This window comes from Schistocerca serialis, chromosome 8, assembly GCF_023864345.2.
Source record: "Schistocerca serialis cubense isolate TAMUIC-IGC-003099 chromosome 8, iqSchSeri2.2, whole genome shotgun sequence".
In the NCBI taxonomy this organism is placed as follows: Eukaryota; Metazoa; Arthropoda; class Insecta; order Orthoptera; family Acrididae; genus Schistocerca; species Schistocerca serialis.
In genome coordinates, this window is record NC_064645.1 from 599371534 (window position 1) to 599394716 (window position 23183).

Genomic DNA, 23183 nt, shown 5'->3' on the forward strand with positions numbered 1-23183 from the left:
TTCTGCTGAATCCAAACTGATCTTCGCTGAGGTCGGCTTCTACCAGTTTTTCCATTCGTCTGTAAAGAATATGCGTTAGTATTTTGCAGCCGTGGCTTATTAAACTAATAGTTCGGTAATTTTCACATCTGTCAACACCTGCTTTCTTTGGGATTGGAATTATTATATTATTCTTGAAGTCTGAGGGTATTTCGCCTGTCTCATACATCTTGCTCACTAAATGGTCGAGTTTTGTCAGGACTGGCTCTCCCAAGGCCGTCAGTACTTCCAATGGAATGTTGTCTACTCCTGGGGCCTTGTTTCGACTCAGGTCTTTCAGTGCTTTGTCAAACTCTTCACACAGTGTGATATCTCCCATTTCATCTTCTTCCATTTCCATAATATTGTCCTCAAGTACATCGCCCTTGTATAGACCCTCTATATACTCCTTCCACCTTTCTGCTTTCCCTTCTTTGCTTAGAACTGGGTTTCCATCTGAGCTCTTGATATTCATACAAGTGGCTCTCTTTTCTCCAAAGGTCTCTTTAATTTTCCTGTAGGCAGTATCTATCTTACCCCTAGTGAGATAAGCCTCTACATCCTTACATTTGTCCTGTAGCCATCCCTGCTTAGCCATTTTGCATTTCCTGTCGATCTCATTTTTGAGACATTTGTATTCCCTTTTGCCTGCTTCATTTACTGCATTTTTATATTTTCTCCTTTCATCAACTGAATTCAATATTTCTTCTGTTACCCAAGGATTTCTACTACCCCTCATCTTTTTACCTACTTGACCCTCTGCTGCCTTCACTACTTCATCCCTACGAGCTGCCCATTCTTCTTCTACTGTATTTCTTCCCCCATTCCTGTCAGTTGTTCCCTTATGCTCTCCCTGAAACTCTGTACAACCTCTGGTTCTTTCAGTTTATCCAGGTCCCATCTCCTTAAATTCCCACCTTTTTGCAGTTTATTCAGTTTTAATCTACAGTTCATAACCAATAGATTGTGCTCAGAGTCCACATCTGCCCCTGGAAGTATCTTACAATTTAAAACCTGGTTCCTAAATCTCTGTCTTACCATTATATAATCTATCTGATACCTTGTAGTATCTCCAGGATTCTTCCATATATACAACTTTCTTTTATGATTCTTGAGCCAAGTGTTGGCTAGGATTAAGTTATGCTCTGTGCAAAATTCTACCAGACGGCTTCCTCTTTCATTTCTCTCCCCCAATCCATATTCACCCACTATTTTTCCTTCTCTCCCTTTTCCTACTCTCTAATTCCAATCACCCATGACTATTAAATTTTCGTCTCCCTTGACTACCTTACATTAGTAGGCAGAATCAAAGATTGTAAGCTGCTTATGTATGCGACACTAATGGTGGTCTGTTGTGTGTTTACTGTATGTTTATTTCACTAAGAGGACTCATGTTTATTTCTAGAAATCCAATTACTCCAGTAATATGCAGAAATAGCTTTTTTCTGATTTATGGGTAGACTCAATTTCCTGGCACTTTCAGAAAGATCTTCACACCAAAGCCTACAAAAGAATAAAAATTCTGTGAGGAAATTACATTACTACCTTTTGTACAGATATACAAGGTGCTCTAAAATTCCTCTTACAAATTCTAGGAGATGTAGAAGGACCGAGTAGATAATATTTTAAACTGGAAACAAAGTTCAGAAGCATACTATTTCCATGCTACAGTGATTTAAGGAAACTTCATCAAATTTCACAAACACTGTTGTTTGCAGTTAACCATTTTTGTCCTTTTAAAAGGAGGGTTAGCATTCTGATCCACTACAAGAAGGTTCGATGTGGCGATCAATAAGTTCAGTGCACACATTGTACCTACAAATGGTGACGTGGTACACAAGTTCTATTGCACCTGGTGCAGTATGGCTTCTTGCAGTTTGGGTGAGTGGTGTCTCCTCTGAACACTTGAGTCGTGACTGCTGATGGTGAAGGCAACCCTTTCTCAAAGTCATGGTGTAAGTGTTACAAAAACGGTATGCAATTGACTCAACTCACTGTGGAAACAATCTTGATAAAGGAGATGAGCAGCTCACCCATTACCATGAGCTTCGCCATACAGAAGGATCATGTCAGTGCATTCTGCAAATGTGTACTCAACCATGCTGCTCTAACACACATAGACATGTGAATGAGGCTTGTAAGAGGTCAAAGCAGTAGGATAGATATCAAATGATATCAGCTGATTCGATGTTAAACCCCCCCCCCCCCCTTCCCCCCCCCCCCCCATGACTACCTTGTTGCATATCTACCTAGCAAAAGTGTTTTCAAACAGTTGTAGCATAAAAATGTTAAGTTTTTAGGCATGGATTCCAATTCAAAATATTGTCTACTCCATGCCCTCTACACATTCTAGAAGTAGGTAAGACGAATTTCAGAGCACCCTGTATACATCTAACAGCACATATGAAACTGGATTCTACAGTTAGTTGCAAATGTCATCAAGAGTATATTAGCATTTAGCCTTAAGAATGTGAAAATTCTCAATGTCTCTGCCTGGCATTTGGATATTAGCTTTCCATAAAATTCCTATTCATCACATTTCAGAATATATATTTTATAAATTTTTTGCACATTGCATGTTAGTTGAGAAGATTAAATCATAAAACATCAGGTGATGGAAGTATAGAAAATATTCTTACAATGCATCTACTTGTCAAGATGATTAAGTAAACCAAACTGTGCATTTTGAATAACTCACAAATATACTGAGTGTGTTTTATTTACACATATGTCAATAAATTCTGCAACCAGAGTTTCAATAAACAGATGCTCATTAATTTCTATAGTGAAATGTAGACACCACTCATGGATTGGACCTTAGACCTGTTCTGGCTGGCTGACTGCTGCCTGCCAGATGGTACAAGGAGCCATCTATTATTGAGGAAAACGAGATCAGCAAGTTGCCAATCCCTCCCGCCATTTTCATCAGTAGATAAATTGTGATGTTGCTGCTGCTTTTTTCTTCAAGCAGCTCCTCATATGGCCTTTCAAGGCTTAATGGACCTTATTCCAGACCTTCCTACCTCAAAAAATTTGAGAGCTACTGGGAACTTAACATGAATTCTTCCACACCAAAAGCAGCAGCACCAACCATTCAGTTACAAAGGTGGTTTATTTCTAAATGAAATACGCTAGCTGTCCAAAAATAGCATAAACTCAGTCTACATTGTTATGGACACAGCATCATGTTGTAAAATGCACACATCACATGTCTGAAGTGTTGCAATTGCCTATTACACACATCGACATGTTTTATCCTCCATTTATTATGAATGGCTGTACAGTAACCTCTACTTTTCAGTATCTACCATGATGTTCCCTTGCACTTCCATAGTTTTTCTGGTTTCTTCATTTCTGATGTTGCTAATTTTGTGACTTCAGAATTTCGTCTCCAGTAATCCATTTCCATGCATAGCAGTTTCTCTCTTTCTCTGTTTCTTATTTCACAAACTTGTCTCCCATATATACATATGCTTTCTACTGATGTTCTGTATATACTGATTTTTGTTTTATTTGTGATCTTATTACCCAGAAAGGTTTAGTGTTTTTAACTGTCAAATAACACATTTCCCTTACCCACTTATTTTTATTATTTCCATTCTCAGGTATAATCAAAGATAGATATTTAGAACACCATCATTATTTAATAACAATATAGTTTGTGTGTTAAATCTTCACCCGAATCTAGAACACTAACAATAATTTTTAATCCATGTGTATAAAATTACGAAATTGCCTTCTGCTGCTTTTTATTTCTTTTTCTGGGAATATTTCAATGATGCAAGTTTTATGATTATTTGTTGTCTTCCAGCGTGAACGAAACTATGTGATGTAACAAAAACCTGGAGATTCATCCTGTTTCAGTATTGTTATAATGCTATGACTTATCACAGATTATTCAGGTTGCCTTTCTTGCATCAATTTTTGTTGCATGTGTGGCAGTCATAGACCACCAGATTTGAGTGTCAAAGCAGTGTGCTACCTTTGAACTACCAAAATCCTTGACTATTCAAACTAGTGCCACCATTGCGGTTTGTTCTTCAGCCTTCTTCTGGCACTTGGCATGTGATGGTGTACTTTGTTCAATGTTGTTAATAAATAAAGAGTTTATATATAAAGTTGTGTTCAGGTTTTTAATACGACAGTTGTATGACTGGTTCCCCATAGTGGTAACTCCAGACTTTTTCAATATGACTGTGTACCTGTTTTTGCTAGTCATTTAGTATTATTCATGCACCATAAAGTAATAATGGAACTCCACATGGCGTGTGAGCCAGAAGTGGCTATGTGTTTGTCTACAGTCTCTTTCACCAATGAGCAGTCAGGGTTCAGACATTGACAGTTCTGAGTGCATATTCATGCCTGTGTGTTCCCGTGCCAGCGTAACATAATCTAACCAGTACCATCCATGAGCGGTGGCGCACACAGACTGCCCCATGTCTACATGTGCGGCAGTTCCCAGACTTTGTAACACACCTGAAATAAGAACTACCTTTGCTGCAGTGCCGCATAACATTTGAAGGGAACACATATCCTGCCAGCTTGTCACATGAGCATGTACTTTGCCCCGACTCGCATGTCGTGTTCCCACATCAACAACCTGCAACTGCGTTTGCACCAACCACAATGCCTGCACCTACCACGTTTTCTCCCACACCTCCAGTGCTCTGTGTGTCATGTGGACACATCTTTATGTGCGCTGCATTACAGACAGATTGTATGCCAGTTTCTGGGTCCCTCTACCACCACCACCACCACCACCACCACCACCACCACCACCACCTTCCAACGATGGTACAGCAGCCACCTCTCGGGCGGTTTCCAAAGCTTCCACAACTTCAATAGGACAACCTTAAAACATGGTTCGTGCTGGTGGATAACATCCTGAACATTCACGGCATGTCGGGAGTCGACGCACACTTCATCTGTTTGATGAGCCATGTACACAATGAGCCTGATATGGTCAGCCATCTATTGCTAATGCCACCAAGTCAGCAAAAATACGTAACCACAAGAGCAGAAGCCACCCACTCTATTATCCATGGAGTTCTATAGGGGCCATACACCAGTGCAACTTTGGTGCCACTGAAAGAGCTCAGATTGGCATGGCCGAACTCCCCACCTTGTACTCTGGTCGCTGTAGCTCTTGAAATTGTCGTCAGATCTTCAGCTACATCTGTTGGCTGGAAGAAACACTGCACCTGGTGGACAAGGCATACGGCATCATTAAACAAATGCCAGTGCATGTCGCCCTGTTTTTTGGGTATGCCAGAAATTGGTAGCACTGCACCATCCCCCACCCCTGTGTTTCATTGGCCGGCAGGCAGAGGTTGGGTGTGCAGCATGCAACAGCAGCTGAAGATGCCACCTGGTGGCCAGACCACTGTACCTGCTGCCACTTCTCACCCAGCTACCACAGCCATTCCTCCGCCGCAACACAATTCCCCACCCACACCACCAGCTTACCGGGCCAGGCACCGCACACAACATAACCACTATGTTGGTACATAATTATGTTTGGAGATGCTGCGCATTCTACCAAACGTAAAGTATGAGTCTGAGCAGGTGCCATGGCTCACACCAAGACTTTAGGGTGCCGACCACAACCTCGGCCAACCATTCTTGCCACCCATCATGCTGGCAAACTATACATCTATGACAGAATCTGCACACTGTTCCCTCATAGACACAGGGACCGACACTAGTGTCATTCCCAGTTCGAGCATTCTGCCTGTGCTCTTGCCATTTGCTATACCACTCCAGGCAATTCTGCAATTCATGTCCATGGCTTGGCCAAACTTCAACCGTATCTCTCGTTTGCTTTACGCTGTACCTGGATGTTCTGCATTGCAGATGTCGACTGCTCCATTATTGGCACAGATCTTTTACGCTACTTGGGGTTCTTACCAGATCTCGAAGCAGTGGCCCTCTTGCACCACGCTACCATCAGCCAGACATCAGGGGTCTTTGCTACCACCCTACCACACACTGTGATGCCCTATCTGGTACTGCAATAAAATGTGCCTGCCCCTCTGCACAGCTCACCATCGACCTGGCCCGCCTAACATCTCAGTGTCACGAGACCGCCAACCTTCACACTGAGAACATGCGTCTTCAACAGCTGATTGCTGCCACATTAGCTGACCTGACACATACACACTCGAGGCAGCAGAGTATGCGGCCACACTGTGGGGACATGACCGTGCTGATACCATCATGGCACATACATTGCAGACACCCTTGCAGTGACGCCTACTCCCACAGATCAGTGACATTCGAGCCTCTAGTGTCGTGAGTGTTCCATGTCTACCACCATTGTTGTTGTTCAAGGAATCCCATTGGTGGTAGGTGCTATTATTGACGGTACTTGCCACTGATTGAACACCATGGAAAGCCCCCAGTACACCACAATGTTCGACACCTTAACACCACAACATTGCAGCACACAAAAGCCACAGTACAAGAACTGCTAGACTCCAGTTTTGTTCACCCATCCAACAGTAATTGGTCCTCACAATCCACTTAGTTCCTAATAACAGTGGTTTATTTCGTTTGTGTGGTGACTACCAACAACTGAATGCCCATACCAACCATACAGGATTTTGCCCAATACCTCCACAGTGCGTGGGTATTTAGTGTGATAGATCATTTGAAAGCGAACCATCAGATCCCAATTCGTAAGGGCAACATCCCAAAGACTGCAATAGTCACCCCTTTCAGACTGAGTGCTGATGCATGTCATATGGCAAAGAACGCTGCACAGACCTGGCAACATTTTATTGATTCCATACTGTACTTGCTCCCGTACTGTTATGCACATCTAGGCGACATAATTATTTCATCAGATACCTCTGAGGAGCACAAACAACATCTTCCAAGAGCCCTTAACATATCTGCCGAGAATGGGTCATGATCAGTGATGATAAATGGCAGCTGTGAGCTGCTAGTGTGACATTCCTAGGCTATACTGTCTCCTCGGGAGGGGTCTGCCCCACATTGGAAAGAGTTGCCATTATCCATGCCCTTCCTCTGCCTGAGACTTAACACAATCTACACTGTTTCCTAGGTACGATAAACATTTTCAAGTGACACATCCTGCGTACTGCATCCGTGCAAGCACTGTTGACTGATGCATTTGTGGGAAGAACAGTTTCGTCCCTTGGTGTGGTGACATGCAATGCATGTTTGACACGTTAAAATCTGCACTTGCAATTGCTGTCGTTCTCGCACATCCAGGTCTCCGATGTTCCAATATCGATCACAGCGGACGCAAGTGACACAACCATCGGCGCCATGCTTCTTCAGCAGGTCAAGGGTTTACACACAATCACTTTGTTTCTTCTCACAAAAGTTGTCTGCCTCCCAGCGTAAATGGTCCACTTTTGACTGACAACTTATTGCGATTTACAAAGCAGTTTGATATTTCCACAAGGACATTGAGGATAGGTCAGTGCCTATATAATGGACCACAAGCCATTGGCCGATGCATTGTGTAACCTTACAGTTGACCTTCCTCCCCGATGCTTCTGACATATGGACCAAGTATAACAATTCACCATCGCTGTCTGTTACATCGAGGGTGTGGACAACACCATCACCGAATACGTGTCACAAGTTGGTACGATTTTGTTCTCTTGGGACTCTGACAAACTAATGGCCCAGCAACAGACAGATGATGTCATACAGCAGCTACTGCACAGTTAGTCTACCTCACTCACAATTGAGCCTTGTCAAATTCCGAGCTCTTCCCTACGAGTCATCTGTGACATTTCCAGAGGCACAGCTCTCCCTCCCCCCCCTCCCCCCACGCCCCCCCCCCCTGTGTTTTGTATGGACAGGAGTAATGACAGACTTAAAAAACTGGACCCATACATGTGTACCCTGCCAATGCTCCAAGGTCGGTCACCATGCATACCCACCATTGGGCTCGTTTGACATTCCTAAAGGCTGGTTCCATCACATACATCCCAACCTGATCAGCCCACTTCCCCCGTCAAAGGGCTTTCAATACATTCTGTATATCATCGACTGTGTTAGTCGGTGGGTTGAGGCCATTCCTCTGACACATATAACAGACGACTCTGTCACATGGACCTTTTTTGCCTCTTGAATCACGCAGTTTGGCTGTCCATCTTCAGTCATGATGGATCGGGGATGACAATTTCAAGCTGTTCTTTTCTCCAAGAAGAGTGACTTGTATGGTGCAAACAAAATGTGTACAACAGAGCAATGGGTTGGTTGAATGCTGGCACCGCACTTTAAAAACTACACTGATGTTCCACGACACATCACGGCTCTCCCCTGGGTCCTGCTTGGTGTCCATACAGCCTACAAAGAGGATTTAAAAGCCTTCCTAGCCAACTTATTGTACAAGGAACCTCTAGTCTTTCCAGCACAATTCATCAAGGACTCCAACCCTCCTGTGCATTCCGAACTTCTGACATTAGTAGAGTGCGTCCAACACTTCCCCCCTAATAAATAAAGTATTACACCACTCGCCGCAAATCTTTCACATTCTGCTTCACAGCAGAAAACAAACAGTGTGTCTCGCGTCTCAAACCAGCTTGGCAGCTCAATGAAGATGCAAACTTGGACAACTCCCTGATCCCTCTTCCACGTGATCCCTCACTCCCAGTGCTCCTAATGAGCCGAGCTCTCATTTAGGCTGTGATAGTGCCTATGACAATTCATGTAATGCTAGTGCTTTGTGTCCTCCACCCAGCTCGGAGATTGCATCTGAAGGATTCCCCTCACCTTACCCCCACACCAATGACTCCACTGACTGACAACACCTGCATTGCCGTCTTCCACATTGACATGTCATCCTTTCCCATCAAGGACCTCTCCCTGCGACTATGCGATGGCACACTGTTCATCCTGCATGCCCCTCCATGCACACTGGACAATTCGTGCACCCACATCACGCTCCTTAACACGTTTGCAATTCCTCCAGATGCAAGGAGACAGCCATCACCACCTCAGTTGACGATGATGGCCACCCCTCTATTTGCTTGCTATTCATGGCGCACCATGCCTCTGAATCACCAAGCTGCCTGATGCTGGTTCGGTCGCCCGCTTTGCTCACCGATAAGGCAATGACACTTCATCATTAACAGGCTCTACACTTACAGGGGCATCTTCAGACATGACCACAGACTGAGTGCCATGCCAACCTACATCACTATCTCTCCCTGTGCTCTGCACTAGGCAAGGGGGGGGGGGGGGGGGGGGGGGGAAGGGGGGGGGAGGGCCTCTGTGACAGTCATCGACCACCAGAATCTAGTATCGATGCAGTGTACTACCTTTGAACTACCCAAGTATTTGATTGTTCAAACTAGTGCTGCCACTGTGGTTTGATTTTCAATCTCTTTCTGGCACTTGGCATGTGTACAGTGTTTGGGTTTTTAATATGGCCATTGTGTGACCTGGTCACCATACGTGCACTATTTCTTGAACAATTGTTGTTTCTTTAGTGTTTATACTAGTTTCTCCATAACTTGAAAGCTGGTTATTATTTTATGAATTACTTGAAAATCAAATGTTGCAAACATTTATATACTTTACTACTACATGATTGTGTGTCAAATTGATAATTTGCTTTATTAGAAATGCAGCCTACAGCAGAATAGAGATAACAGCAGAAATAGATGGACTGTAAATTCAAAATTGTTAAGGCTTTTGTGGCCATTTGTCAACAAATTGCCTATTTGCTTCTGTTTTGGGTTCTTCGGCCAATGTTCATCTGAAGAACCTGAGACAGAAGCAAATAGGCAGTTTGTCGAACTGTAAATTATTCATCATCATCTAGAGATGCTTGTGTAAGAGTGAAGTATCTTAGTACATTTACTCTTTATTGATATTTGTGAAAAATAATAAGTCTTTGTTAATGAACTGCAATACAAATGACAATGATAGGTACAAAAATGATTTCTGCATTGACTCAGGATCCCAGTCTAGAACACAAAGATGAGTTATATATGAATTGTTGAATTGGCATTTTGCACCTGTTTGGATGAATAGTCACCATATAAGGCTTGTTGACACCCAGCTGAATATGACAATGCACATAATATCTGGGACAATCAGATCTACCCCAGTTTATTGGCTTCCACTGTTAACCAACATAATTGCCTCCTGATCTACGCAGATGTACTGGCCTATGAGGGAATTCCACAACATCTCCAGGAATTCTAACCTACCTGTGCATAGTGACGTGCTCCCTTTAAATCATAAGAGACTGAAATCATCCCTCCCAACACTATGCAATGCTGCTGACATGGTTGCTAAGGGTTTCAAACCCTTAAGTGGAAGAAGCTGCCTAATCCAGCCTGTGACTGCAGTTCTCCATACCAGACTGTTCACCACATTGTCAGTGAATGCAGGATTTGAGCCTATCACGGTGCCAAAGAGGACTTCCTGCTATCAAATCCAGATGCAGTGTGCCGGATTCATGGACTGGATATTCAGTTGTAAAGCCAAACTTAAGTTTCTTGTGTGTAAATATGTATATGTAATTTAATTTTATGGTATGTCTGTATTAGCCATGTGCTAAATAAATAATAATAAGAATTATTTAGTCTTGTGGTGGGGAATTGTGTCTAATAATAATGTGGGTTGTTGGAGGACACCAGATATAAAAACAAAATTTAATTGTTGTATGTTATAAACCACCCTTTGTATAAATGATCTGCCTGTCTGTTTCTTGGTTGCACCTACGTCGATTGTAGTTGAGCAGAGTTGAACTGCAGATGACTATTGTAACATGAAAAGCAGCATCATTTTCAAAATAGAAACTTTTCTATTAGTTATATACCGTGATTGCAAATTTTGAATTGTGAAGAGAGAACACAAGCTGTTGTTGACAAATAATATAGCACGAGTAGTGTTAATAGTAGTTGGTTGTTACGGAGGCCTACAGAAGCCGTTAATTGTAACAATCTCCAAGCTAAAGCACGTTTTGACTCATTACACATTTATAATGGTTCTTACTCAAGATAAGATCTATGTGGCATGAGGATGACTGAATATACAGTGATGGAAATTTCCAGGACAGACACGTCACTAACTTTTGAGCTACCATTCATTTTTTTCCAATTTAATTAGTGATCATGAGGCTGTATAATTAAAATGGGAAAAGAGTAGTAGTTTTTAAAGTTAGTAACATTCCTGTGCTGTTTCATGTATGTAGGCATCAGCTTCAGATGGGTGAACGCTTTCCCTTACTTTTGCTTGCATGTGAATGAATTAATTAATTCTGATGGCAAAACTGTGAGTTGTATGTGTACGTAATTTCTTATGTTACCCTGGGGAGTTTTTTTTTTACTAGAGATTGTATTTGTCATCACTAATGTACAGTGTTAGTACTTTGTGACACTTTTGCATTTTTGATTCTGTAGACTGAAAATTATTTGTAATAGTGCCATTTTACTATTAAAATTCATCAAATATGATTGTGATAACTACTAACTTAAATTAGAGTTTCCTTCTGTAGCACCATAGAATTCACCAATTTGTGAGATCCCAAATCTTTCTGCAAACTTCTTCCATATTTGTGGCCTCAGGCCATTTCCAAATGCAAGGCGAACTTTATGTTGCTTGTCCTCTGGTTTCTCTGGGACAGAAAGCAGATACCGACACATTTCCCCAATATACTGAGAAACCTGAAAAATGACATTTATATCATAAAGGCACAAGTTTTTCTAACAGTACATCAGATATAAGAAATTTGATGTATGCACTTAAAATACATTCAATGAATTCTAAAATTTTACTAATTTAAAAAGTGTGTTGTTATAATATTTGAAATATTACTTGCTGTTCAGTATATGGATGATGTATCAACCAACAAAAATAAACTGGGTCATATATTAATTCAGAATTTAATTTGGCGTTATAGTTTTGTTTACTTACCGTACAGTTGTATTTAATACAGTCAGACCAGTAATTACTGGCAGAGAATTTCCTTCGAATGACTACTGAGGTACCATACAACAGTGCCTGCCCAACTCCAAGTATACCACCAGCTGAGTGGTATACTGGCAGTGGATCATAGACAATATCATCACTGGAGACTTTAAGCATGCTGCGGAGCCCTACAGCCATTAGCAGAAACCTGTGACATCAGTTTGCTGTTAACCTTGTAAAATAACAGGATAATCCACAATAGTAGTTTCATAAATACATAGAAAAATAGCTTTGTGGGAAAATCACCACAGCAGTACAAATACTGAGGCTATCAAATTGTGAAATGTGTTTCAAATGTCTACAATAAAAATGCAGCAAATGAAACAGACAAAAACGAGTGACAGAAAAGGCAAAACACCACAGCAGGAATGGCTAAAGGAGAAATGTAAAGCCATGGAAGCATGCATGATTATGGGATGATATATGCCACCTATAGGATAATTAATGAAATCCATAAAGAAAAGAGTAGCACTTGTGTGAATAATAAGTGAGACCTTCAGGACAGGGAGAGAGAACTGGAAGCAACCCTTGGACCATGTCAGACTTTAACACAATGGTTCAGAAGTGGAAAGCACCTTAATACAATGTTTATTTAACAACTGTTTTTTTATGTTACACAGGTATACACTGATATGAATGCAACATAGTTCAGTGAAGTACTCTTGAACATCAAACTTAAGCCCCTTTGGGATCTTAACAATATGCAGCAAAACGATCAGCAAAGCTTGGAGTTACTGTATTAAAGCAAACTTTAACAAACACTAATAATTAAATATTGAAACCAAAATCCTTGGCTAAACTTGCATTAATCAAAACCTTTAAAAACATTCAACTACATAATTGAAACTTAAGGAAAGGAACATTATTAAATCTTAAAACTTTAACAAACAATATTAATTATGAAAATGGTCAACAGAGCAAGTGTAGCATCCCATAAATGTGACTGAGATCTAGGCCATTGCCACTTCATTGAATTATTTGCACAGTTAAGAATACCAAGATAGACAGGATTAAACCCAATTAATATTCAGTCGTGGCCTGTAGCCCTATTAACAAAATAATATTATTAACCTTGAAATTGGTCAGCAGAGTAATTGTAGCTCCCAGTTGATCTTAACCCAGACTTTGGGCACTGCTCCTTCTTGTGAAATTATTTACACAGTTATATATCTAAAAAAAAAAAAAAAAAAAAAAAAAAAAAAAAAAAAAAAAAAAAAAAAATGAAAATGGTGTAACTTACCAAACAAAAGCGTTGGTATGTTGATAGAGACACTAACAAACACAAACTCGCATACAAAATTCAAGCTTTCACAACCCACGATTGCTTCATCAGGAAAGAGGGAAGGAGAGGGAAAGACTAAAGGATGTGGGTTTTAAGGGAGAGGGTAAGGAGTCATTCCAATCCTGGGAGCAGAAAGACTTACCTTAGGGGGAAAAAGGGACAGGTATACACTCGCGGGCACGCCCCCCCCCCTGCCCCCCCTCACCACACACACACACACACACACACACACACACACACACACACACACACGCACAAGCAGACATATGTAAAGGCAAAGAGTTATATGTCTGCTTGTGCCTGTATACGCGCGGATGGATATGTGCGTGTGCGCGCGCGCGTGTGTGCGTGTGTGCGTGCGCGCGCGCGAATGTATACCTGTCCTTTTTTCCCCCTAAGGTAAGTCTTTCTGCTCCCAGGACTGGAATGACTCGTTACCCTCTCCCTTAAAACCCACATCCTTTCGTCTTTCCCTCTCCTTCCCTCTTTCCTGATGAAGCAACCGCGGGTTGCGAAAGCTTGAATTTTGTGTGTGTGTTTGTGTTTGTTAGTGTCTCTATCAACATACCAATGCTTTCGTTTGGTAAGTTACACCATCTTTTTTTTAGATATATTTTTCCCACATGGAATGTTTCCCTCTATTATATTTACACAGTTAAATATACAAATGGACACAGATAGACAAGATTAATATTTGAGAAGAAGACCAGTTAGCAAACTATCATTAACCTTGAAATTGATCAGTGGGGCGAATATTGCTCCCACTTGAACTTAACCCAGACCTCAGGCTTCGTCCCTTTTGAGAAATTTTTGTACAGTAAATATATAAAATACAGAGAAACACACAGAATTAATAAACATTTAACTTTTTTTCTAAAATCATACAGCCATCCAACTATTAAAACTTCTTAATCTGTGCCGTGATAAAAAACTAAGGATTTTTTCAGCAACTGTAGTATTATTTTTTCAGGATATATTTCAGTCGTTATTTGCAACTGACAATTGAAATTTATCATTGGGGAAAAAAGTAAGTAATGGCTTTCAATGAGCTGTGTCCAGTCAAAACTCACCAGCTTCCAACCAAGTTTAACAAACAATGCATAAGCAGAACAGGACACTCAAGGGGATCAGAACTTTTTACAGAATAGACTTTACTAACCCATTGCTGAGTGCATGCGTATGCAATTTGATGGGAGTTGTCAGAGCTGGGCAAAGACTTTCAGCAGTCTTAAGATAAATTTCCATAGCACCCATGGGATACAATAGCCCCACCAGTACATAATACCCTGCCTGTTCTCTTGCACCAAACAAATTTGCACAGGATTCTACAACAGATGAAAGACACAGTTAAAGACTACACACCCTTAATGTTCCCCGAGTGCATTTCAACATGGTTACCTTAGGTGAGCAAATAACTTCCACTAATAATTCCACCATGTGAACACAGCACTCCTGCCCCTTTTAAAAACAACGCAAGAGAGCACATGGAGTATTGTAGAATTACAAGGAATCCACCAAGTAAATATAGTCTGACAGTCAGTAAACCAAGGAGCCTCAGTCTAAACAGACTGAATGAATAGGCTTATCAAAATCAGAAAGATGCCCATTGCACATGTCCACAGGCACAGTCTGTCACTTCACTCCTGAACAGGCAGGATGCAGTGACCTGCCCATCCACAACCAAATAGACAATATCGATCCATTCTAGAAGTGCTGCCTATTTGACAACACACACCCAGCGATCCAACACGTGGCCTCAGCTATACCAAAATGATTGCTGAAGAGATCAGTATAAATACCCCCTGTGTGCTGTGACTGACCTCACTTGCTTGATCTGTGATTGCTTAAGAACTTTCCACACCAGTACAAATGTATACCAACCAGCAAGAGGCTAAAATTTTTACATCAGTGATGTGCCGCTGGCAATTATGAATATGGCTGTATCAATAAAAGATCAGGAAGACAGTATTTCAGAAAGGGAAGAGGAAGTAGATTAAGATGAGATTGGGGATGTGATATTGTGAGAAGTATTTGACAGATATCTGAAAGACCAGAGTAGAAGTAAAGCATCTGGAATGGAAGACATTCTCTTTGAATTATTGAGATCCATGAAAGAACATTCCACAGCAAAAGTATTCTATGTGGTATGCAAGATATACGCTGCCTGACAATAAAAGTGAAGCACCCAGAAGAAGAGGAAATGAAATGAACGTACATGGGTTGAGAAGGTATGTAATGTTATTTCTGTGATTACAATACAAGTCTAATTCACAAAGAATGTGGTAGTATGAGCCCACTTAATAGTACGACATTGTTCCCCTGTAAGCTGGAAGCATGCACCAATTTGGTTGGGAAGTATGTCAAAGTAGTTGTATCTTTTCCTGAGGTAAGCTGGCCCACAATTATTGTAACTGGTACTTGATATCCAAACTGATCCCACACATGTTCTGTCGGGGAGAGTTCCTCAGTGTCAAGCAGACAGCTCAAAGTGACACGTGCCATTTGTAGATGAACATTGTCCTATTGAAAAATGGTACAACAATAGTGTTGCATGAGAGATAACATGAGGCTATGACATACCTTGTGCTGTCAGAGTTCGCTCAGTCACTGTTAGCTGTGACCTGAAGTCATACCAGATGGCTCCTCATTCCATGACACCAGGAGTAGCAGAGTTGTGCCTCTTCAAAACATTGGAAGAAATAGACCTCTTCCCAGGTCACCATTATATTTGCTGATGCAGACTACAATTCAAGGCTGAGTACAGTTGGATATCCCTCATCAGCAGTCCATGTTTCCTGATCATGCCACCACTACAAATGGAGCCATTTCTGTTAAGAAGTTAATGGCAGCCTACATATGGCAGAGTAATACCATAATCCAGCTGCAACCAGTCTCCAACCAAACATGTGGGAAGACACACATTATTGCTGCAAGTCCATTACCTGTTCTTGGATGGCAGGTGCAGACGTGAAGGAGCTACAATACACTTGGTGCACATGACGATCAACCATTGTAGTGGTCAGACAGAGTCAACTGGAACCATGATAGCTGTATGTCTGCCCTCACATTCCCATGAAGTCCAACATCAAACAACTGTCACATATGAATGCCCCACAAATCTGGATACTGCATGATTAGACCAGTTGGCCAAGTGGAGACCCACAATGAGGCCCCCCCTTTCAAACTATGTTAGGTGCTGATAACACAGTCTCACATGATTACATAGCATGTCTGTGTCCTTCACAGAGATCACTCAACATCTGATGCTGTTTACACCCTTTATATACCAGGCCAGTACAGTATAGTACAGTACTAGACACAAGTAACACTAATGCACTCTGGTGGCCATTACACCTGTCACAGCGAATTGCTATTCTAATCATTTCCATATCATTTTTCCAAGAAATGTAGGAATACATGGGGCAAAACTGACCCAATGCCTTATCTTAAGGAAGATACTGAACCTATGTTTATATCATTTGTAGATTTGGAGAAAGCTTTTGACCATACTGACTGGAATACATTGTTTGCAGTTCTGATGGTCTTTCATTAAATTATACCTTGACTTGTCCATATTCCTAAATTCAGCTCCTCCAACGGAAAACACCTATGACAGATTAAAAGCAGAGCTATGCACTGTATAGTGGCTTTATAGGAAGATCACATTCACCAGGTATTGACTCAAGAAGAAATGTGCTACAGGAAGCTCCCACAATACCATCACTATCTTCACAGCAAAGCAGACATTGACACCATTCCTGACAAAACACAATTTGGAGCAACCATCTGTCAACCTAGGTAAAAGCCATCACTCACACATGGTCAGATACGGATGTAGCCACAGAACTTGCTGACTGCATTCAAGATGCTATCACACTGTGCTCGCAGGTCAGTACAGTAACTGTTCCATCAGTGATACATCCATGACCCCTACTGTGTCGTGTGCCGATTATAATGCCCTAGCTGCCAAGGTGGATCCCTTAAGTGCACAGATGGCAGCTGTGCTTTCACATGGTAATAAAAGCCACTGTAGAGGGTGTAACCAACTTAAGACGTTCAAGGAGTCACTCCACTTCAAATTCTGCATCAGAGTCTGGCTCCACTGTTTGCTGGAACCACCACAAACATGGTGAACAGGTGAAAATGTGTACAAGCCCATGCATATTCCCAAATGGGGTCAGTGGTCATTAGTATGCACCACTGACTGCCACAATTTTCAGTACCTATTTGTAATGGGTTGGTCCTCAGGAAGGAAATACCTAATAGATACAGGGTCTGATATAAGTATTTTACTGAGGAAGTCACTCAGCAGCTGCAGGCTGTGTGTGGCAGTCAACTTGGCAGTAGCTAACAATACAGAAATGCCAACTTATGGTATGCAGCATGGGGATGTGAATCTAGTCCTGCATGGACAGTTAACATGGAACTTCATGGTAGCGGATGTGGGTGAGGCAATAATAGTTTCCTACTTCTTAGCATATTTCAAACTTTTGTCTGACATGTCTGATGCCTGGCTTGTGCATAGCCTTACTGGTTTGACAGCTGCTGGAAATCACCATCATACTAGAACCAGTAGCATCAAGCTTGTACAGTAGTAGATGAAGTTTACCGTGTGATTTTGCAAGATTTTCCAGCCTTAACTAGACCACTGTGAGTGCCACAACAGGTGTTGCATCACACTGTCCACCACATCAAAACTGCAGATGGACCACCTATGTCATGTTACCCTTGCAGATTAGCACCTGGATGCCTCACAATAGCAAAAGCAAAATTTGATCTTAAATTGAATGAGCAAATTATTTGCCCATTGTGCAGTCATTGGACATCAGTATTATGCATAGCCCCTAAAAAAAAGGTGGAACCTGGCATCTATGCAGTGATTATCAAGTGCTGAATGCCAAGACTATTCCTGACCACTATCTGGTACCATTATTAATTGACTACAACCACATCTTTCATAGTTCAACAATATTTAGAGCCATTAACTGCGCTAAGGCCTATATGAAGAAACCCGTCTTGCCAGAGCACATTCCCAAGACAGCTATCCACCCTTCAGATTGTTAGAGTTGAAGTTTGTGACATTCAGGTTGTGGAACACTGCACAGACCAGGCAGCAGTTTAGAGATTCCATCTTGGTGGGTTAACTTGACACTTTGCTTGTCTGGACAATGTTTTGGTCTATTCAGAAACTAGAGAACAGCATCACAGTCACTTTGTGAGGTTTTTAAATGACTGGAGAAGTACAGTGAAGTTTTAAAAACTGTGAAATGCATTTTTGGTCAGCCTGAAGTTGAATTTCTGAGCCATCACATATCGTCCTCTGGCTCTGAAACATTACCAGAAAAAGTAGAGGGCATATTACAACTGCCATAGCCTACCACCATAAAAGAGCTATGCAGATACCTTGGGATGGTAAATTTTTACCAGCTTCATTTACCACATTTTGCCGAGCAACAGGTGCTTTTAAATGCAGCACTATCAGGTGCAAAAGTACGAGATAATGCACCCATGCAATGGAATGGGAGTAAGGATGCAGCATTCATAGTGATGAAAAACAGCCTTGCCCAGGCCACCCTACTCACCCTAAACTTTATGGTTTGCTCACCTTAGTGGTTGATGCCAGCCAGCTTTGTAAGGATGGGTAGGTGGTGCACAGCAGCCATTGGAATATTTTTTGCATAAAATGACACCTTTACAGCAGTATTGGAGGACATGTGATAGGGAGCTGTTGGATATCTACCAATCCGTCAAGCACTTCAGGCCACAGGTCAAGGCACAGGATTTCGCAGTTCATACTGATTATAAATAGCTGATATACGCATTCCGTAAGAAGAGTGACAAGTGCTCACTATGGGAGCACTCTCAACTCGAGTTTATATGCCAATTCACTACAGACTTGTGGCACATTTCTGGACTGACCAATGTGATAGTCGACTGCTTATTTGGTATTTCACAACCATTGAACATGACAGTATAAGCAGTCATGCAGCAAGAAGACCATGAACTACAAGCAGTATTACTCAATGATAAAACTTCACTAAAATTGCAACTGGTCAAAATGCTGGGTGAAATTGGCAAGGCGTACTGGGATGTAATGCACAACAGATCATGACTGTATGTACCAACTGCATTCCCCTGGACAGTGTTCAGTAACTTCCATAACCTGTGTCACCCTGGAGTGTGCACAATGTTTAAGCTGGTGTTACAGAGGTTTGTGTGGCCGGACATACACAGAGATTGTCGTCAGTGGACTAGAATTTGCCCTTGCTGCCAGTTATGCAAAGTTGCTTAACATGTGCACAGTCCAACAGGGGCACTCACTACATATTGTGTTTAGTAACCCAAAAAGATTTTATTGCATTTTTTGCTGGAAAACAGGAGGATGATAATATTTATAATTAACAGTGAATAAAAATATCAGTAAGGACCCTATTCCAATAGAGGTATCGAAGATACCTGAAAGGTATGTTGTTTCAAGTAATTGCGGACCATGAAAACCAAGATTTAAAATCCAGAATATTAATAATAAAGTTCAGGAAATAATGCATAAAATGTCTAATATCTGAAAAAAGTACACACCTTGTATGTGTTATGACTGCAGCTTTGGGAAAACCTGTAGTGCCAGAGGTGTAGATGTAGATAAGCTTGTCACTAAGGCTACATGTTGGGTACTCAGGAGCACTACCATCTACTGATGTTGCCAGTTCATTACCAAGATTTGTAGCAGTGGCAACCACCTCAGAACTAACAGTTTCATTAAGCTGATACAGTGGCTTTCCTGCTACTGTGTCTAGTACTTCACTGATAGCTGAAAAGTAATGCATCCAAATAAACATGAAATGTTTCCGAAACAGAATAATGTTAATGGCATGGAAAAGAATTACTGTAATATACATATCAATATTATTCATCATATCAAAAAGCTCCACGACACTGTAGCTTGTATGTGTTTTGGACTGTGAAACAATACACAAAAGAATTTGTAATTTATAAGAGTAGTTTTAGTCATAAACTCTACATGTAACAATCACATCATTGGACACATTCAGTAACCTATTTAACACTTGTGATCATTTGGTTTTAGATAATTTATAATAAATTTAATAAAAGATAGTACAAGGCAAGATATATACTCATTGAAAAGTAGGCAAAACAAGTGGTGGCAGTGTATGAAGGGACTAGAATGCCAAGAGGCACAGCATCAGGAGGTTGTGGGGCAGGGATGCTGGGAATAAAGGAGTAAAAAAAGGAAATGAGCAGGGAAAGACGGGCAGATGCATTGGCAGAGGGCAGCAAACAAAGAGTGTGGGAGGCGAAAATGGAGAGAAGTGATAGGGCAGAGGGGGTGGAAACTGTTGGGTGAAGTGTGTGGGGACAGTGTGTTACCATAGGTTGTGGCTGCGATAATTATGAGAGCAGAGAATGTGTTGTAAATATAACTCCCATCTGCACTGTCCAGAAAAGTTGGTGGTGGAGGGGAGGATCGATGGCCTGGGTAGTGAGGCAGTCATTGCAATCAATCATATTGTGCTCAGCTGCATGTTGTCCCCACAGGGTGATCTACCCTGCTTTTGGGCACAATTTGGGGGTGGCTTCTCATCTTGGTGGACAGCTGGATGGTAGTCATACCAATATAAAAAGCTGTGCAAAGATTGTAGCAGAGCTGGTAAATGACATTGCTGCTTTCACAATTGGCCCACCCCATCATGCGGTAGAATAAACTTGTGACAGAACTGGAATATGTAGTGCTGAGTGAGTGGACTGGGCAGGTCTTGTACCCAAGTCTTCTACAGAGATAAGATCCTTGTGGCAAGGGGTCGGGGTTGGAAGTGGCATAGGGGTGCACTAGGATGTTGTGGATGTTGGGTGGGTGATGGAACACCACTCAGGTAGGATGTCCCTCATTTCAGGGCATGATGATAGGCAATCAAAGCCCTAGTGAAGGATGTGGTTCACTTGTCAAAATCCAGGGTGGTAATGGCTGACTAAGAGGGCACTATGTTGTGGCTGGTACTTGGTGGTAGTGGGAGGATTAGGGCTGTGAAATGAAATGACACAGGAGATCTGTTAGAAGACTAAGTCTGGGAGACAGTGCCTGTCTGTGAAGGCCTTGGTGAGGCGCTTGGTTCACTGAGAAAAGGAGTTCTTGTTAACCTTAAAACACATTCTCTGCTCCCGTAATGATCCCGGCCTCAACCTATAGTGTCATAGTGTCCTCACATCCTCCATCCAACAGTTTTCGCCCCTCTGTCCTATCATATCCTTCCCATTCTCATTTCCTACCATCTTTGTCTGCCACCCTCTGCCAGTGCACCTGCTCATCTTCCCCTGCTCCTCTCCCTTTTTTGCCCCTTTTTTTTCCATCTTTTTTCCCCACCCTCCTGTCCCACAACCCCCTTATACTGCACCTATTGGCATTCTAGTCCCTGCACACTCCACCAGAAAGTGTTCCTCTCTCCCCCCCTTACCTATACACTACTACCCTTTCCCATATCTGTCCCCTCCAGACTGTTGCTTCCATCCCGTGTGATAAATGAATTCTGGGCCAACCTGCCGGAGTTGGTATTTATATGTGTGTGAGATGTGCTAGCTTGTGTGTGTGAATGGTGTGTGTTTCTTTTTTGCTGATAAAGGCTGTGGCCAAAAGCTTTGTTAAGTGTCTTAATTATGCCTTTCTGCAACTTAACGTCTCTTCTTTATGCTAAGTCACACACTATCCTACACTGTTGATATTCCTATCTGAAGTTTCCATTGTTTGATTTTGTCAAACAGGTTTTCTTCCACCCTAAATTCCAGTGATGTTTTCCTCTGTTACTCTTCTCTACAGCATTACTCTTCTGAGTACTGTTTTTTCTCTTCTTCCCTCCTTTATTCACTGTTTTTGAAACAACATCTACTTCCAAACTACACTGTATCAATGATTGTCTGCACAGAAAACAAGCTTCATGATCATGCGGATTTTTGATGCAGCATCTGCCCCCCCCCCCCCCCCCCCAGATTCTATCCTCTGACAGTTATATTTATTTCTACTGATCCTCCCTCATCCCTCACCCTGATGTACTTCAGTGTTTTATTTTCCATACCTGCCTATGCCACATGAACTTGTGATTCCTTTTCTCTTACATTTCTGTACATTTTTATGTTGTTTTGATGCATTTTGTGTGGTTTTATGTGTGCGCATATTTTTTTGTATCTGTGCATGTTTCTGCTTACCTGTGCATGTTTCTGCATGTCTTTATGAATTTTTTATGCATCTTTTCTCTTCTTCAGTTCCTCTCACAACCATCAACATCTATTTTGCCTATTTCTGCATCATTCCCATTTAGTTTACACCACTGTTGCCACAATAGATCCCTGCTCCATCTTTCTGCACAAGTTCAGAAAATTATTTCCTTCCCCGTCTAAATCCCAGTCCCACATTCTGTTTTGCAAATGCTGCATAAACCATAGAATCAGCTAAAAGGACCTAATTAAAAAGTTCCTTTCTCTAGATCCCACCCCTCCTTACACAATAACCTACACCTTTTCAGATTCTGCCATTCCCTGGTCCTTACAAACCTGGTACTGCAAAAACACATCTCCATGGTACAGGCATCTCAGTACCTCCTCTACTACCTGTGCAAGATACTAATACTCTGTAATCCGTGCTCCAGACATCACTTCACCAAAATTGAATCCCCTGCTCTCCAGCACCTGGAGGAGCACTCACACTAATACCATAAGTTATCCAACCTGCTGCCATCCTACTGCCACCTCACAGCACCACTAGCCAACCCCGGTCCGACCCTCAGCATTCCTCCTTGCCCACCCCTCATAGCACCAACATCCTGCCTTTTCAACTTGCCATAGCCCCCAAAATTCCCTGCCGTAACAATGTTGTTAACCCTTCCACCAAAACCCTCAACTTCACAATAGTTTC

General features: G+C 41.8%; 1 protein-coding gene across 1 annotated transcript in view; it reads right to left on the minus strand.

Moving 5' to 3' along the window:
• The window catches only part of LOC126416578 (long-chain fatty acid transport protein 1-like), a 163492-nt gene that overhangs the window by 38706 nt on the left and 101603 nt on the right, over window positions 1-23183 (minus strand). Inside the window, exons 4-6 of the mRNA XM_050084328.1 lie at window positions 19844-20072; window positions 11929-12130; window positions 11486-11678 (exon numbers count right to left, since the gene is read on the minus strand). Of these exons, the coding sequence (XP_049940285.1) occupies window positions 11486-11678; window positions 11929-12130; window positions 19844-20072 (624 nt within the window). The remainder of the gene's footprint in view (window positions 1-11485; window positions 11679-11928; window positions 12131-19843; window positions 20073-23183) is intronic.